Source organism: Drosophila rhopaloa, unplaced genomic scaffold (assembly GCF_018152115.1).
Source record: "Drosophila rhopaloa isolate 14029-0021.01 unplaced genomic scaffold, ASM1815211v1 contig_3, whole genome shotgun sequence".
Lineage (NCBI taxonomy): Eukaryota > Metazoa > Arthropoda > Insecta > Diptera > Drosophilidae > Drosophila > Drosophila rhopaloa.
Window position 1 is genome coordinate 15,782,462 of NW_025335123.1, and position 19,344 is coordinate 15,801,805.

At 33.9% G+C, this 19,344-nt stretch overlaps 1 protein-coding gene across 4 annotated transcripts in view; it reads right to left on the reverse strand.

Annotated features, from left to right (window-relative positions):
* LOC108048476 (moesin/ezrin/radixin homolog 1) overlaps nucleotides 1-19,344 on the reverse strand; it is a 29,261-nt gene that overhangs the window by 7,581 nt on the left and 2,336 nt on the right. For 2 of the 4 annotated variants that reach the window (XM_017129177.2, XM_017129174.2), the window contains exons 1-2: nucleotides 13,524-13,765; nucleotides 190-300 (exon numbers count right to left, since the gene is read on the reverse strand). In XM_017129177.2, coding sequence (XP_016984666.1) covers nucleotides 190-204 — 15 coding nt within the window. In that variant the 5' untranslated portion in view covers nucleotides 205-300; nucleotides 13,524-13,765. Of the gene's footprint in view, nucleotides 1-189; nucleotides 301-13,523; nucleotides 13,766-19,344 lie in introns of those variants that run through there. The other 2 variants (XM_017129175.1, XM_044461341.1) reach the window with 1 other exon arrangement.

A 19,344-nucleotide genomic window follows, 5' to 3' on the forward strand; every position in this document is an offset into this window, starting at 1 on the left:
ATCAATTAATTTATAGTTGCAGTTTAAGTGGAATATTATGGGGTTTTCAAAAGACTTGAAAATAATTAAACAATAAATAAAAATTTCCTCTTTTATAATTCTTTATCAGTTATTTATACATTGAATATATGTTTCTGCTGGTGCATACACAAATGTATAAAATAATGTACAATCTTTATCTTTACTTACCGCTTTTGGAGACATTTTGTTGCTTCCTGTCTTTCTTATTTATCGAAACGAAATGTGTTCTTTATTTTGGGGTTATTTCCTCTTAACTCTTCGTTGTTTTTGTGCTGCAATCTGCAAAATATACAAAATGAAACAATTTAGTATTATTAAAATTCAAGAACGAAATCAGTTCATAAAGTTGTTTGCTTCACCAACGAAATCCAAAGTCAACTGAGGGCCACATAATCAAAACTAGGGCTTTATAGCAACAGTATTACTCAGTTTTTAAAAAGAACTGGGTCGATGAATAACAGGAAAGCTAAACAGAATCGCAGACATTTAAGATAAAAACCGTCCATTGCTGATTAATCAGTAAAAAATGCCCTTTTTTGTGTACTTAGCTGTCAAGAGCTATTAAATTAAATACATTAGTATTAATACATCAATCAAACTTCTTGGATTAAGCCAACACTATATTCAGTTTTAAACAGTTTTGACAAACACGCGTTGCTTCAGTTGCAAATCGAAAGATCACGACATGAATGAATAATGAGCAGTTTTCTGCAAAGTTGTCACTCTCACTATAATTCCCGAGCATATATAATAATAGAAACAAACATATATATCACAGCTATCCCATGTGGTTTTATCTGGTATAGATTTATAAGTATTTATGATTTCACCTGGCACTCTGACAGCAAACTGCAACAGACATTGAGAATCACAAACATAGCTATACAGATACACACCAGAGTCGTTAACTTAAAAACATTGCCATATTTATGCGGCGTTAGTGGCTTAATGGATATAATGTATCCCAGCTGGACAACTTCCTAATGGCCAAACGGAAATGGTCGCGTTTTGGAAAGAGCAAAGTCTGATTCACCAGAATAAATAACTAACCAGAAATTTACAATTGTTTTCCAGCTGATGAAGTAGTATGAGTTGCCAAAGTTTACGTTTCTTTTGGATACGAAACTGAAATTTATGCCATACAACAGTCTATTAAATATATAAAACCATTGGAAATAAGTACTGAGATCTTTCATCATCTTTATTTCCTAAAAATCAAAGTTAACATTGTCTTTTCAATAGCAAAAATTAGATCTCGGAAACTGAACCACGAAACCTTTTTATGAAGCTTAGAATTACAAATAGTATGTAAACGATCTTTGCCTTTGTTTATATGTTTACTTTTGATCATTTTGTTTTAAACACTTACAGTTCAAGTTCAAAAGTTTGCTCTTCACAAATTTGTCAGCCATAATTTAGCTTTGAAAATAGTGTTTGCTTCCCTATTTGGTGTGCACTTGATATTTACATTAACAAACGGCGAACAAATCTATTTAAAGAGCTTGGAAGGCTGCTGGCCACCCCAAAAATTAATATCCAATTAAATTTGACACAATTGACATTTGAACTGGTGCCAAGGGGAGGGTGAAGGGGATTGGGATGGGGATGGGGTCAGGGGACAGTGGGTTCAGCGGTTCATGTGACAAGCCATGACGTCAATGGATTCCAAATAGTTCTGCTTTAGGTTTGCTTTCTGACTTTGACTTTGCTTTTTCCGCGTAGTTTTGCTCTGACGTTCGATATTTCTAGGGAAATGCAAATAAATAGCCATTAGCTGCAAAAGACATTTGTCTTTTATACTCTAACTAGGGCATATTAAGTTTTTATAGGTATTTTGGTAAATTTATTCTTTAGTTTTTATGAAAACAAAATTTATTTGAATAATTTAAAGGCAAAATAATAATAAATAAACAAAATATATATTTGAAAATTTAAGTTTATTATAATTTAAAATTGGAAAAAAAAAACACATCATTCGTATAAAAAACCAAAATTAAACATTCAACAAACACCCTTATCTTAAATGGAGCAAATATTTGTATAATTATATTTTTGTTATCAAAGAAGTATTTTAATTTGTGTACCACGTCACATCCCCAAATGCCCATTAGCAATAACCAAGGGTATCCTAAGTTTCGATCCTTAGGGATGGCAACCCGAATCGTGTTCCTGTTTTTGGTTAAAAAAATATAATTCGACTTGATGTGGTTCGGTTTGCACAAATTATGACATCATGCCACATTTATTATCGCCACTGCGTGAACTTGAAGAGGGCTCCTCGAAAATAAAAATGGAATGAGCTCATGCTTTTGGTTGGTGTGCTAGTGAATGGATCGGTCTTTTAGTTTTTGGATTTTCCCTAGCTTTGTTGACTCTCCTAATCAACGGCCTCGAATTCTTTAGCCTGATACCCCGAGGGAGTACAATCGTGTCGCTAAGTGAATCGAAATCGGTAATTAAGTGCATCCTGCCTCTTTTTCTCTGCCTTTTTTTTCCGCAGTTTTTTGCTTTTATGAATAAATAGATACCGTGGGGAACGCGAAACGTCACTTCCTCTGATTGCGATTTTATTTTATTTAATTTAGATTTTTTCCAGTTCTCTTGCGCTTTCACATCACTATAGGTATAGGTACATAATACAAACTACACACACTACTTTGATCGTTTGCCGCTGTGGCGGAAATGATTTGGCAAATTTATCTGTAATTTATACAGAAAAACATTTAAAACTTTAATTCGATTCGAATGCCGGTGTAAAAGCCACACAGAGAGGAAAACTAGCAAACGCTTTAATTACTTTAAATTATGCTGCCAGTCTTTCAATTTTCTTTAGAACATATCTGATACAAAAATGTTTGGCATTACTACTTATTCAAAATCATTGTGCAATGGCAAAGATTCGTTAAGTAATCTTTAAAAACATTTTACGTATTCAACTCAAATATAAATTTCTCCCTTTCATGACCTGCTGCAATTGAACTGTAACAAAAAGAGAAAGAGCTGCCAGCGCTTCGGTTTTGAAATGTTTGCTATAATTTAGTTAATGAATGAACTTGCATGTATTGTTCTTCATCCCTTCTCACAATCATTTATTCAGTTAAAAACAAACGTTTGCGTTTAAATAACTTCAGTTTTGCTTTTTGGAGACTCCAGCAGAGATCGAGCGAGAGAGCTTTGTTTTGTTTATGTTTAATATCCATTAACTACATTAATGAGTTCAACAAAAAGTGGAAAAAATCGAGTCAAAGTAGAGACGGCAAAATCACGTTTATTGTTTGACCACCGGAACCACACGAAAAAAACACAAACAAACACACTTAATGGGAGAGAAAAACTGTTATTGCGTATGCGCAACGCATTTTAAAATCCATCAAACTAAATGAAGTCAAAAGACGAAAAAAAAACACCACACCCCTCGATACTCATCGCTTTTACTTTTCTTCACGTTTCTCTTAAGCCCCCATAATAATGAGCTTTAAATAAAATTATGTCTGGCCCGAGCACTTTTAATTTCAACAATTATTTGTCTTATTTTTCGGTATTTTTATACCCTTGCAGAGGGTATTATAATTTTGGTCAAAAGTGTGCAACGCAGTGAAGGAGACATCTCCGACCCTATAAAGTATATATATTCTTGATCAGGATCACCTCCTGAGTTGATATAGCCATGTCCGTCTGTCCGTCTGTCCGTCTGTCCGTCTGTCCGTCTGTCTGTCCGTCTGTCTGTTTCTACGCGAACTAGTCTCTCAGTTTTAAAGATATCGAATTCAAACTTTGCACACACCCTTCTTTCCTTTGCACGCAGTATATAAGTCGGAACGGCCGGGATCGGCCGACTATATCCTATAGCTGCCATATAACTGATTAATCGGAAATGCCATAACTCTGCTGTTTGTTAAGTTAGGAAGTTGGGACTTTTTATGGGTTTTACATTTGGCCAATCAATACGACGTACCAAATTTCATAAGGATCGGCCGACTATATCCTATAGCTGCCATATAACTGATTAATCGGAAATGCCATAACTTTGGTGTTTGTTAAGTTAGGAAGTTGGGATTTTTTATGAGTATTAAGAATGCATCATATGAATAATTTTGGAGAATATAATTTGCAGAATATTCTGCAAGGGTATTTCAACTTCGGCTCCGCCCGAAGTTAGCTTTCCTTTCTTGTTCTTCTTTTGTTTTCATGGCGAGTGGATTTTTCTTCACCAATAATTAAAATGCGTAACCGAGGCAATTAAGCCATCAGCCAAACCAAACTGACCAAGTAAACTATATAGGATAAAGATGCACCACCATTTTATGAATGGACATGGGCGGCAATACAAAGCGAGTAAAAACAAACCGACAAGCACCAGACAATTTATAATTATATTAAAATTAAGCTTTTTTTCTATCTAAGCCCTAACAGCTGTTCATTAAATGCTAAAACAGCTACAACGAACAAGAAGACCAGAGTACAAAGCAATTCATCAACTTGGCGACAGCTTTTCTTTAAAAAACACAGTAAAACAATTTAATTTTAATGTCTGGACCAGCATATACCTCGCAACAAAATGGAATTGTTGCTAAAAATATCACTGTTTTTTTTTTTTAGATTTAGGTATTTTAACTATGCAGTAAAAATTATTATATTGATAAACATATTAATAGTCTTAGAGATAAGATATGTAAATTTTTAAAGTTTAACAATAGGTAAAAGAATTTATAATTTTAAAGAAATTCAGATAATAGGATTCTAAAACGCTATAAAGATATTTCAAACTTTATTTTAAAATTGAACAAGAACAGCTACATTTAATTTGCTGTATTAACCGACGGCTTCATTTTTTTTCTCGAATATTCAATTAGGTCATTTAAATTTATTGATACTCGTTTCGTAATTTGTTTAGGGACCTAATCGAAGTTTGTTAACCGATAATTACTTCAAATTTCATCATAAAATTTCTGATAAGTAACCACAGTTTATGGGACTGGGTTCTAAAAACCAATATACCTCTAACCAAAAATGGAACTCATCAACTTGACGTCAATTTCACTTCCAGAAAAAAAATATGAAAAATTAAATATCAAAAAAAAAAAAAGATGGAAGACAAAAGACATAATAACAAATGTGACGATTTAATGAAGCAAATTACGCTTAAATGTTCTAGATAGCAAAGAGCAAACAAAATCGCGCACGTAAAGAAAATATATGACAGAGGCGAAACAACAATAAAAGCACACATGGAAGGCCGCAGTAGAGGAAATAAAGGGGGGCGGAAAATGAGACACCTCACGAAGGGGAAATGAAAACATCAGCGATGCCACAATTAACACAGCACGCAAATACATTAGCTATTCTTGCCCTCGTGGTTTGCCCCACTGTCCGTGCCCACCAGGCCCACTGTCAATGCTTTTCCGTCATGCCTGTGTTTTTAGTTCCCCATTTTTGTTTCAAACTGCCAACTCACAAGAACAATTAGTTCTTTTGTGTGAAGTTTTTATTTGCCGTGGTTCTTTATTGGAGATTATTAATGACTGGGGTCTTTTTCTGAGGGAATTACCAACACTGGAATGTAAACATTTTTTTAATTTATAAAAATTTCATGGATTGTGACGAAGATTGGGATTTGTTTCCGATCCAATGAAAATAACATGTGTTATAACATTCAAACAATTATTTAAATGAGCCCTTTATTGTTATTATTGCTGAATGAATTTTAGTAAATTTTTAATATTTTCTAAACTTTCAAATAAATTAATTCAAGTTATAGAAAAGCGAGTTATAAGTTTATAAAGTTATTATATCCTAAGGTTCAAGTTAATCATTTAGCTGAATAACTATCATTTACCCGATGATGACTAGCTTCTACTCCATGAGGCGAAGCACTGTTATGCAATCACCCACCCCCACCCACAATCGATAGATTGCCGTTAATTGTTTTTGTCAATTGTCAACGTACCACCGCATGCAAAACTCACGCAAACAGATACATTGTTGGCCATTTGTTGGTTTATCTAGCTGACAAATTTGGCCGATTTTCGGGGAAGGGGATTTGGAGAGGCAGATGAGACACAAGCCAATCATCAGTGGAAAGTTTTTGTTTTTTTTTGAAGCACGAAAAAGTTATATAAAGTACTATACATTGAAATGTGCATTTGTGTGCGGGTTACCCTGAAATGTTCATTGTTATTTGAATCGGTAATCTTAATTAGGTCAAATTACATAACTGACATGCGCTTATCAGCACTGGACGACGGACGATACCAATTATAATGGTGCCGGACATTGAGCACGTTCTGGTTTCCTTAAATATGTGGTTTTTTTGATATTAAAAAGGGGGTAAATGTTATAATTGCAATTAGATTTACAATGCGGGAAACATCACCTTAATTGAAATCATCTGATGTCTTTTTAGGATATGATTTTAACAAATAAAGAAATTTTTATTTTATGCACATTACTATTTTCAAAGAGAGTTATAATCAAACAAATTACTTCCTATCACACATAACATACAATTAAACGAATGCATTACCAAATCTGTAATCGCAACCGTTTTATTAAATTATCTTCTTTTTGTATATACAAAGTACGTGAGTTGTGTCGGATCGAAGAAATTGGTTAATGACTTTCGGCTTCTGACAAAGAAATCAAATTAAAGTGCACGAGTTGTGCTTTTTTGTCGTGTGTTTTACAACACGTAGAAGGAATTGGTAAAAATGGTAATAAAATGAAATTAATGTTGTTAAAGCCACTTCCGCTCGACTCTTGGCGACCAAACAACGTTTACAATGAAATCATGTGCATATCTTATCTAACTTCACACACTCACAGACACAGGGCAATCGGCCTAAAAATATTTTATATGCCTCACCGAACAGAAAAAATGTTTAGACAAAACCAATGGGGAAAAGGCAGGGGGAAAAAACAATTAGAAATTGGCAAATAGAGACCAAAAACGGAACAACTTCTGATAAAAGTTGGGGTATATCTTGTCATTAACACACAACAACAAAAAATAGCCACAAAATAAACACAACGAAACATCGGCAAATAAAAAATGAAATGGCAACATCAAGAGCGTCAGACACAGACAATTGGGTCGCATGTTGACTAGAAATCATCAACAAAATATCAACCCCATCGAATCGTAATCGAAAAACGACAAATTGTTTGGCACATGCCACAATCAAAAGGATTTCCCAACACTGATTAAAGAACAAGAAAATTCAACACCGATTACCTTAAAAATCCTGTTTACCAACACTTTGTAGCTTTGATACACATTCTTTAACAGCGGCATTATGTTAACAAATAAATAAGTATTCTACGAATGAAAATTTAAATTGTAACTAAATAAATTAAAACACAAAATAGTTCTCAAATGGTTCTAAAAATAAACTGATTATTTAACAGAAGTGAAAATGTCAATTACCTGTGGGTAAACAAGGTTTAAAATACCATAATTATAATTATTATATGTAACACAACCAATAACACTAAGCACTTGGCATTCCGCAAGTTGAAATATTATTCATCGCTAAATTCCCAAACTACCAGTCAGAAAATAACAAAACGAGTTACCAAGCAACAATATTTAGAGATTCTTCAATGGGGGTATACAGGTACTTGAGCATGTACCCGAAATCAGGTACAGTCACCACTCGAGTATGTAAACACGTTACTCATCCGCCCTGTTGCTCGTATTTATTGGGCCAAAACTGCGCCCACTTGTTGCCCTGGGTTATTTACGACTGTTTGCCTTGGCTAATGCCTTCGTTTACAGTTCGACAATTATTTAAAAGACAAAGCGTTCGGCAATTGTCAAATAAATGGACACAGGGGTTTTATTTCTTCTTTTTTTTTTGTTTTTATTTTTTTCGGTTTTTGCCGTATAGATAGTATGTTATGAAACACTGACAATTTGCATGCACTGTGCGACGAGGCATGCTTTATGATGCAACCCACTGATAGAGAGGGACAGGTGGATGGCTCCATTTGCCATTAGTTATTTTTATGTCCGTCGTCCGCATATTATTTGCAACTTATTTATGACTGACGGACGGACGGTTAGAGACAACGACAGCCTCGGCTTGTTAGCTAATTTCATTTCATTTCATTTCAGTTTATTTCGGCTCTACGGCTCTCGAACGAACACTCGTGCAAATATTGCAAACAATAGCGATAGCGATAGAGGTAGAGATGGAGACAGCCACTAAAGGCTGAGGAGTAAATAATATGCGTGACATTGGGTTTTGAGGTTATGCATACGTTAATGTGCAGCCCCAACTTCAATTGTTGTCTTGACTTTATTAGTTTGCCGACAACGAGATAAAAAAAATTGAAAATAGAAAAAACAAACAAAAATATAAAACTCGATAAATGCCTTAAAATTCGTAATCTCTTAGTTTTTGGATTAATGAATCACTTCCACAACTGCTTTTGATAGCCGACTTTCGCAAACAGAAATTGGCTTTTATGTTATTTTACAAATGACTCATATTGCCATATTTTTGTATGCAAATTCAGTGAGTCAATCTTTAAATAGAGTAGCAACGTTCAGTATTTTTCAACTATTTATTTTAATCGGGCTTACTCATATTTTATTTGATTTGCTATGAACGGCATTTTATCAATAAAATGCCTCACTTCGAGTTTTTTATAAGTTCTAACTCAAAATGGAAAACAATTCACAATTCACTTTATTTACAGGGTAAACATCTGATAACTACATTACAAGTGATCAGTAAATGTAAATAAATTCTTTAAGTTGTAAGATAAATTTTAAAAAATTAAAAAAAAAATTATTTTTGTTCGCTAAATGTCCAGTGCAAAAATTTTGTGGTAAAAATATATAGACGTTTTCAAAATTATAGCGATCTCTGAGCTCCAAAGGTGATAAATAAATGACAAAAGCTGAAATATATCAAAGAGGTTAATATATAGACACCAATTCCCAATTGACCAATATTTTTCCGATTGATTTATATGCAGTCAGCAAAGCACGAAGGAGAAAAAAAAACAGGCAACACACACAAACCATTAACAAATAAGCGTTAATGAAAATGTGCACACAGGCAAACAGTCGCACTCAGCATCACACACACAACACAGCTGCCATTAAAACAACATTAAAAAGTAAAACAAACAGCCATGGCAACTAAATTTTTCTACTTTTTGTTTTCCAAGTCGCCGCTGGAGATGATTACATTTCGATAAAAACCTAGGGGAGTGAGATAGAGACGAAAGATAGCTCAATGACAAGGTAAACACACACACTCAGGTGACAATGCAGGTGTGCAGCAGTGTTGTAAAAAGCTTAGCTGCGGAAGTGTTGAATAATTGCCGCACATCCGTTGTTAGATAATCATCCAACGATAGAAAATAATACATTTTTTGCTAAAATGGAAATAAGTATTTCGTATTTTAGATTTTCATTTCCTTTAAAATGTATTATTTTTCGCATTTATTAGAGAAATGGAATTAGCTATACTTCTAAAATTAAAATTATGAAAAGGCACAAAAAGTGTCACATTAACAACAATTAAATTATGAATGTCTCGCAAATTAAAAAAAAAACAAAGCCTTTGGCATTTAGCATATCTGGACTTGAATTCATTAATGTTTTCGTAAAAAGGTCAATATCTTGAATTATATGTACAATTTAAATTATTCTCAGTGCCAAAAAATAAATTGCCAGTTAAGATTGTTTACTTTTATGTTTACTTCACACTTATTCACATCTTATTTTTACCCACACTTCGTTTCACCTTTAGTTTTCCCTTAATAGGTTGCGTTTCTTGGTAAAATCTTGACACCACCTGACACCTGAGTCATAGAAAATTCAATCGGCGTTAAATTGAATTTGACGCAGTCCCGCAACCGCATTTTTGCCTTGGTAGATCGAAAACGAGTGGCAAAGCAAAAACAAATCAGAGAGCAAGGCAAACAATCAATTGCACAATTAGTCATTTCTTCAATTAATAAGTCACTATTTTTAACTGTGCGCCAGTCAATGATAATGCCGACGAGAATGACGATTATGAGATTCACTATATGACTCCGGTGATGAGCTCAGGTTTGAACAATTTCAAAAAAGGCAGCACATAAAGTTATTATCGTCGCTAACTCAAACACGTGCACACAGAAAAAATACTTGTTTTATTTTACCTTAGATTTTTTATTTCGATATACTAAATTCCCCAAATGACATATATTGCTATCATTTTAAGAAATATGATAGGTTAAAAAGTTATAAATGCCTATTTTAAATACTGATTTTTATTATTAAAATAATACTTTTTATTTTTGAAATCTTTAGGGAAATATATGATTTTTCTCTGCATTTTTAATTCTGATCGTATTTTAGGGGCCACATTTTTTTCTCTCTGCACATGAGAAATTTATCGTATTTAAAAGATACAAATTTTACACCTTGAACTTTGACGCAACACGAAAGCGTCGCTGCCTCAGCCGGCGTCGTCATTTAACTTGAAGCTCGAGTGCAGTATGTCTGGCGATCTTTCAGGTATACCCCCTATATCCCCTCCCCACGCCCTCTGCCACGCCTCCTCACCTTCATCGTACGTGGAAACGTGCTCATACATATACTTACCAAGCAGACAAAAACCCTCGCACACAGGGGCACATGTAATTGAAGTATTCGAAAAACAGAAGAAAAAAAAACCGACATAATAAAAAACAAAAGACGACGAGGCATGAAAAGCAGAAGAAGCAGATGCTGCCTAAGCTTGTCTTTCAGTTTCAGATGTGTGTGCATTTTGTGAACAACGAAACGAACAACGTGAAAACAAGGCAGTAAGAGGTTCAGAAGTTCCTATTACCCTATATCCAAAAATGTATCATAGGTTGATTATAGTGTTTGTATTTTTTAAACGCTTCTTTCCGTAAAAAAAAAAGATGCGTATTGTATCCCAGATATTATATCTTGAAGATTTATCTATTGATTACTATCCTTAGTCTACAATCAGCATGTCTTTATAACTAGTTTAAAAAACTGTCTTAAAAATGGCAGTATAACGGATACTATGAAAACCTGAACTTCAAGTTCTTAATAATTAAAAAAACTTTAATAATATGTATTAAAACAAAACATTTGTAAGTTCCAAAGTTTAATTATTAGCGTTTACAATAAAGAATTTTTGAGAATAATTCCCAAATTAAATCAATATACTTTAGACCCCTTTGAAAGCGTAATCAACCTGTTCTTTTATTCATGGTTATTTATTTTCCCCCAAACTATTTGACATTTTCAGCATCGATTTCGTGCTAATAACAACTACAAACAGGAATTGTTTTTGGGTGTATAATGCAAATGAGTTGAAGTTATTGAAAATCAATGAAGCGTCATCAAATTGTTTTTAGAACTCTTCTTTCGACTTCTCAGTTAACTGACCTTCACAGATGAGCGTAGAGAATTCTCCCATTCAGTTGGATGTAACTTGGGTGCGGCTACAAAATTAACAACTTTTGGAGGCTGAGAGACAACAAAAGAAAGCTGCGGAATTTTAGCAATGCGGCCAACATTGGATGGCCAATGATCTCGCCCTCCTCTTCCTCCCACAAAAAAGCTAGCTAGACAACAAACAGCTTTTCCTCCAACTCAAATATACCGTGATCACTCAACAGGTGGCCTTTGGATTTCAGTGGATTTACTAAACGAGTTTTGACTTCGGAGTCAACTATTCACAATGTAATTAGGCACATGTTTCCTTAGGAATTAGTGAAGAGTAAATGGCGGAATATTTTATTTAAAAAAAAATTATGTTTTTAAGACATGACATTATGACATTTGTATTAGAACAAATACATATTTGAATCAATAAAATATACATTTATCATAATTCTGAAAAATGCAATCTAATTTTTAAATAACATTTTAAATTATTTTAAAATTTTAACAACCTAGTGATGACTGTATCTTATTTTTTGAGCACGCGGTCAGCGTCAGGTGTAGATAAAAGTAAGCTTATGCACCTGATAAAACATTTAATTTATATACACAGACATCCACAGTCATTGCAGAGAAAACCAAAAGCAAACTCCACAAAAAACGGCTTAATAAAATGCTGAAAATGTACGTTAATATGCACTACTCTATCATTTGAGAAATTAAAAAGCGAATTTAAATGCATTGAGACACGCGCGCAAGTCGACAGTAGCGATCGCATGCCATGGGCGTCCGACCTCCCTTTATTACCCCCATCATAATTACGATTTTAATGGGCTTAATAAAAATGGTTTAAGCCATTTTATTTTAATGTTTTAAAAAATGTATACTTTTTAAAATACATGGATACATTTTTGAAATTTTAGAGCAATCAAACATTTATTTAAATATTAAATAAAAATTGAATTTAGAGTTCTCAAAGAAACTTAATTGTAATTACTATTTTTGTATTTTTATCCCTGCAAAGTTGAATGTCTTTTGAACTCTTTAATTGAGACAACCACAGTAGTTACTTGACATTCCGAAAACATCATAATTGGTTAAATAATCATCAATTATTTTGGCATCCCCATCGTTTTCTCGGTAAAACCTTGTGCAAGAGGAAGTAGTTCCCCGATCGACTTCCATTTTTACCACTAATTTGGCATCGATTGCATTTCACGACAGTCTATATAAAGGAGGCTGGATCTCTTTCCTGTCGATTTTCTGATTTTTCGCCATAGCAGTAAGTTTCGGTTTTGGTCTTGTTTTTGGTCATTTACACTGTCCACCAGTCTATCAACTTGTTTATGAGCAGGGAGCAAAAGCGGCAGGGGAAGGAGAAGGTGCTAACATGCTGCAGAGTGTGTGGCACTACAGAGATCCCTTCCTTGGGGTACTTTCTTACTTTGAGACTACAAAATGGGGGAATAAACATAGATACGCAATCTACAAATTGTGGTATTAAATTATGTTTTCAATGCATAACAACTTTTGATAATGACACTTTTACTAATATAAATATATGTCCGAAACCTTAAAAAAATTATACATTTGACTACTGTTGACTTTTTTGTACATTTTTCCTATTCAGAGATTGATCCTAATTAGTTACAAAGGAAGAAAAACCATAAGTAAAAGTCGAATTGTTTTTTATCTTCGACTAATCTTAAGAATTTTACAATTCTATTTTTCATTTAAAAATTTAAATGCTGGCAGTATCTGGACCAAAGTTTCTCATTCTTTTTATTTTTGTGAGTGTTTTACCACCATTTACCACCACACACTACGTTCTCTGTTTCGCATTTGGCGAGGGATCACTGTACTTGCTTATGCTATTGCTGCTGGTCAGAGATTTTGCTGCTTCTCTGCGCTTTTGTTGCTGCCTTTTAGAAAGTATGTCAGTTTAGAAAAGCCGTTGACTGTCAACCTCTGGTCACTCACACTAAGGCACTCGCACTGGCACACACCGACACTCACACGGCCACAGGTATACACACATGTACACCTGTGTGCTTAACTTTAGTTTTAGACTTAAAAATGTGTTTAAATGTTGAATACCAACCGCAGTTTGTTTTTGCTTCTTCTTGCTTTTCGATTCTTCTTCTTCTGGTTGGATCAACACTACAGAACACACGAAAAAAAACGTCAAAAATTGCGGGAGCGTCAAAAGGAGAGAGTGGTATCGCAACAAAAACGTTAACAACAGCGGCGCAACGCACACAACGGTAACTTGGCTGAGAGAGAAAAACGGAATAAACGTCTGCTTGAAACGAGCGCGCCGTCGCGACTGTCTCAGTTTTTTGCCGCCGCGCTGGGCTTTCGCGTCGCTGCCAGCGTCGGCGTCGCACAGTGGCGCAATTTAAGTTTTTTATTTGTAAAAATCATATCTTTAAAACAAAAGACATAATGGAATAACTGAAATGCCACATGATAAATAACTTTTCGACCTTTCAAAAATAATCAATTTTAAAAATGAAATTTACCTAGAAGGGCACAAATCAAACACTATTACTTTTTTATTCTATCGCTACAAATAAAAGAAAAGATATCCCACCTAAATGCGAACTTAATTAAACGTTGATTTTTTTTTGTCAATCTATAAAAGAAGCTATAATAAAATCTGAAATTCCAAATTTTTTTAAAAACACATGAAAATTTTTGCAACTGACAACCACTGTGCATCGCTGCTTTCGCTTCACTCGGAGAGAGCAAGCTTGGAGCCACTCTCTTTTACTTCTGAAGTTGTGCAAAATTTTACAATAACAAAAAGATAGCGCTTCAGTCGACTAAAAAATACCCAGCAAAGTGAGATAAAGTGCCCTCAAAAAAAAAGTTTGAAGAATATGCTGCAGAAAAAATTTGGAAGTCAACGATATCCTCTAAAAGATAAAGTAATTAAAGAAAAATGTATACATCAATATGTAGAAGAAAAGTGTATGAAAAGATAATCTGCAGAAGAATTAATTATTTTACCAACCCAAGCAATTTTTTTATTGTCTTAGTTATTACAGGAACTTAAATCTCAAACATTTCAATATAATTACATTTAAATTATTCAATTTCAACCAATAAGGTTTTTAATTGCCATTTTTTTTTGGTTAAAATTAAATTATTTTACAGTTTTATATATTAATAGCCCGGATATTAAGTCTATAGAACTCAAAATAAACCTTAAAAAATCCAATAAAGCAACTCTCAGAATATTATCTTTTATAATCAATTCAGGTCAGTTAAGCCGCAGGTAATTGAAAAACCCCATTATGGTTGCATTGTTTTGCAGAATCGCTATTCGTTTTTGCAATCTACGACTCTGACCCGCCTTACAAACGTTGCTTTAAAGATATAGTAAGCCGATCCCACGCAATAGAAATGAAAATAGAACTATAAACAGTGCTAAGAATTAGTAAACATCGAGTCAGAGCCAGCGGATCGTATTCCCGAGAACCATGTGTAACCGATATCAGACAGTCAAGACCTTGGGTCCAACATTCCGGTAGTCGCAAGCCAACATGCCAGCTATGTAAGTACGCACATACAGTAAAGTGCAACATGAGCATATCGGCAATAACACTTACTCAAGGCATAGTAAAGTACAGTGAACCCTGGGAGTTTACAATTTATTTCAAAATAAACACAAGAGAAATTAACAACAGCTGGCTATTAGTATTATCGGTGAGGTTTTTTTTGTATCACTATGCTAACAGGGGTTTCGGCCTTATTGATAACCCAAAAACCTGGTATAACATTTTATTTAGGAGTATATTTATTTGGATATTTTAGCATTTACCACAGAATTATTTTATTAATACTATCAATTATTTTTAAACTATTATTTTCCTTCGATTGGGATCACTGACAAAGAATTGTTTTCTCTGACCACATTTAATACTAGCAGCCTTCATTAATAAACTATCCATTTGAGATATCAGCAGTTGAGCATTACTCTAAGAACCGAAATTAGAACATTACGTCGTCCCCAACACGCAAATAAAAACCAAATTCTTTATCAATATAAGTGTTGATAAAAAAAACAGCACCAAGAACAGCAAAACTGTACAAACATAAATTTTATGAGAAAAGTAAAGCTGCGTCCATAAATGATTTTAATGAAATAATTTTCAGTGGCGCACGTTATTAATCAAATATAGTATTTTCTTATCAATGATATTGATAAAATCATTGAATATAGAATTAAATGATAAAAACTAATATTTGTAAAATTGGTTTTCAAATTTTAGACAAATCTGTTTGGAATTATGATTTCATTTTTTATGCGGTTAAGAACGTCTTATCTTTATTTATTTAAACTCAACCGAAGAGTAAAAAAATAAACTGCTCAGAATTTTAATTAAGCACACCTAACTTCGTTAACTGATCAACAATGAGAAATGGCCATCAACATTCCAGAATCTTTTCTCAGCCTGCCAGTTTCAACAAAAAAACAACTCCTTGAGGGTTTTTATTTTTCGAGCGCTCTTTCACTTTCAAAAGCACTTAAACAACACACAAAAAAGCAGCAGCGACGAGAAGAAGAAAAGTAAAAGCCCACGCAAAGTGTTGTGCAAGTGAAAAAGAGAAAGATAAGATACGAAAATGGTTAAATGGATTGTGAGGGGGGAAGCGGAGAAAGAGGTGCGGCCTGGAGGTCGCCGGCAGTAATAACACAACTATCCAGAACACCAAAGTGAAGTTATTCAGCTAACAGATACTCTTTATTGCTTAAAATGTATCAAAAAAGTGTAGTTTCAAAAAAAATCTGGCAAAACATGGATGTACCAGATAACTCGAAAAAAAAAGTCTACGATCAATAGTATTACAAACATTAATTAAATATGAAAAATAAAATATTTTGCATAATTTAGTAAGCACAATTGCAGAAGATCTGAAGTTTTGAAAGTAAGAAAAACATTACTAATTTAAGGGAATGAAGGGTTCGTTTAAAATATATAAAATAATTCCAATGCATATAAAAACCACACCAGTCGCCATCCCAAAAAAAAAGGTCTAACTCTTGTAGATCCTCAGTTTTTTTCTGATAAGTTCTGAAACCTTGGATTGACCCACTAAATATCCGTTCTGCCCCATTTTTTATCCCGACTTAAATATCTCGCTCCATTCTCTTCTGACTCATTGCATTGATAAATTTCTCACACGTCGCTGCTTTTGGAATATTGGGTGAAGGGCGGGCCACAGTTACTCACTTGGAAAATATTAAGATTTATTACAAAAATAATGGTTTTCAGAGAAAAATCTATTAATTCGGCTTCTCTTAAAGCTCTCTTTGTTTTTTCATCACTCTTTTGGACACTCTTTTCGCCGTTTCTCTCTTTTTTAACGGCTGATGCGAAGTGCACGTAGCTAAAGTCCGAAACAAAATGAGTAAGGCTAAAAAAAAATCAAAACTAAATGCAATTGGGGAGAAATACTAAAGAGCAAGAGAGGACGTAAAGATGATCAGTAAACAAACAACAAAAATTTTAATTTTATGTGCAGTCAAAAAAAAAACAAGTCACGCGGCTTAACAACCAGTGTTGCCAATTATTGTTGGCCAAAATCTTGACAATCGAAATAGCGAAGGTTAAATTATTAAAAATGTTTTATATAAAATATTAAAACGGCTATGAAATGGTTGTGAATAGGTTCTAAATCGTATGTTAATGGGTTGTAAATTGATTCATAGAAGAATCCGTTTACAAAAATTAATATTAATATTATTGTAGTCCACTAAAAAGAAATTATTTTATAAAAATAATTATTCACGATTTAGGAATGAACAATTCAAAATAGGCTAGCAGAACAGATATGGCTAATAGAAGGGTTAAAATGATCGCCGAGCGTAACAAGTGTTCCTTTGATCAGGTGGCAACACTGGGAAATTTGAAAGCAACGTTTTCCCCATTACGTAATGATCAGCTCTCGCACTCTCTCCCCTTTTCTCTTTCTCCATCTCTTTTACTCTCTACGCGCTTAACTAGTCAAGCATAACAAAAAAACACAAACAACAACTCGTTTTGGTTAATTAACATAAAAAACGGTACAATAACAACAAAACGCCGCACACTTGTTGCACCCAAAAAAAAAGTCGAGAGAGGAAAATAAATAAAGTAACGAATGAAAAGCCGACGCCTGAGCAAACACAAGAGAAAAACAGAGTGCCAGAGAATTGGAGAGAAAGATAGGGAGAGAGTGGAAGAATGAGAGAGGAAGTTCCTTTCCTTTTATTGCAAAATTTCAAGTTCGCAGCCAGCACCAAAAACTGCATGGAAATTGCAAAAATAAGCAAATGTTTACAGATACAGTAAATCCTCGAAAAAAGCAATGAGTACCAATTGTAACCATTATTATTTCTTTAAAAAAAGTACATTAAAAATGTCCTACTTTTGGCCTACTTTTAGTAACTGATCTCTTCTAAGAGACATTCTTGTATCTTGTTTATACATATATCGATACTATTTATTTAAAAACCTTAACTGTTTATAGAGACTTTATTTAAATAAATAAAATAAAAATTTTTTTAAAGGGTAATTGACCCGTTCCATGACAGTGGCACTACATTTAAATATTTAATTAATAAATAACTCCAATTTTTGACACGATTCTTCTGAATGAATAACGATACTATTACATATAGAGGTTTATAAAAAAAATATTAAATATTTTTAAACTTGTAGAAAATGGATATGGAACAAAGACATGGAAAATGTTGAAAAAAAATGATTATAATAAGAATAGGACAGTTTGCGATTACAGCCAGTTCCTTTTAGCAGCGATCGCTGTACTTCGATAGCATTCGGTCTGCGCCCTGCGGTTTTTTTTGAATAAATAAATACAAATTTAACGAACGCTTGGGCGGCAAACAGACGCAACCATGACGTCAGGCGCTTTCGGTGTCTCTCGCGCATTTCGCCTTTATGTTCGTTGCAAATTTTGTGTATTCAATGTCAAAATCCATGGCCCGAAACACGGCCAAAAGCCATTCCCAATCGCCAAAAAAAAAGCCCCCAGCCAGACAATTGTGGGTGCGCTTAGGGATGGAATAGTCAGTCGACTATATCACGTGAATCTCAAATATAAACTTTTGTTAAAATGGCTTTATATCGTGATATTCTTTTTGAATCGGTTTGAGTCAACTACCATTCAAAAACGAAAAATATGAACTTTATAGTGCCAACGGATAAAGCGTACTTATTACTTGTTATGAATTAAAAAAAGGGTTACAGTATTAACCGGTAATCGGTTATACCACGTTTATTAGTCGTTGTGAATCGGTTCAGAAGCGGGTGAGTATGCGAAGGGGTCTGAATCACAGGCCTATTTATTACAAATTTCATAAGACTAACATTAAAAACAAATGAATTAAATGAATAATTTTTAAAACATAAGTAAGCAATTAAAATAAATTTGTCATTTCGTTCCTAACAGTATGATTTATTCTATGATTCATTTGTTGATCTTTAAGATCCTCACGCTATCATCATTATTTTCGAAGTTTGGGTGCTTTTTTTTACCTGCCCAAGCGATAAAGAAAGGAGGATGACGAAGGAGGAGACGATACTAACCAAAATGGCAACACTGACGGTGAAAACCGGTTTTATTTTCGTATTCCTTATTTCATTCTTTTCATTTGATTTTGTGAGCGCATCAAAAAATATGCAAACGTAGAAAAAAATACGTTACCAGTCAAATACAAATGTGCTAATTGAGCTAATAGAGAAAGAGTTGACCATTTCCCAAACTATAAATCAGATAATGAATGGCCAAACAACAAATCCGAGTGCCAGAAAGAGAGGAGTGTAAACAAAAAGGCGGACAGCATCCGCTGCCAATGGTTGTGTGTGGGTGCGAGCGAGACGCTCGTTAGCCTAGTTAAGCCAGATGCGACT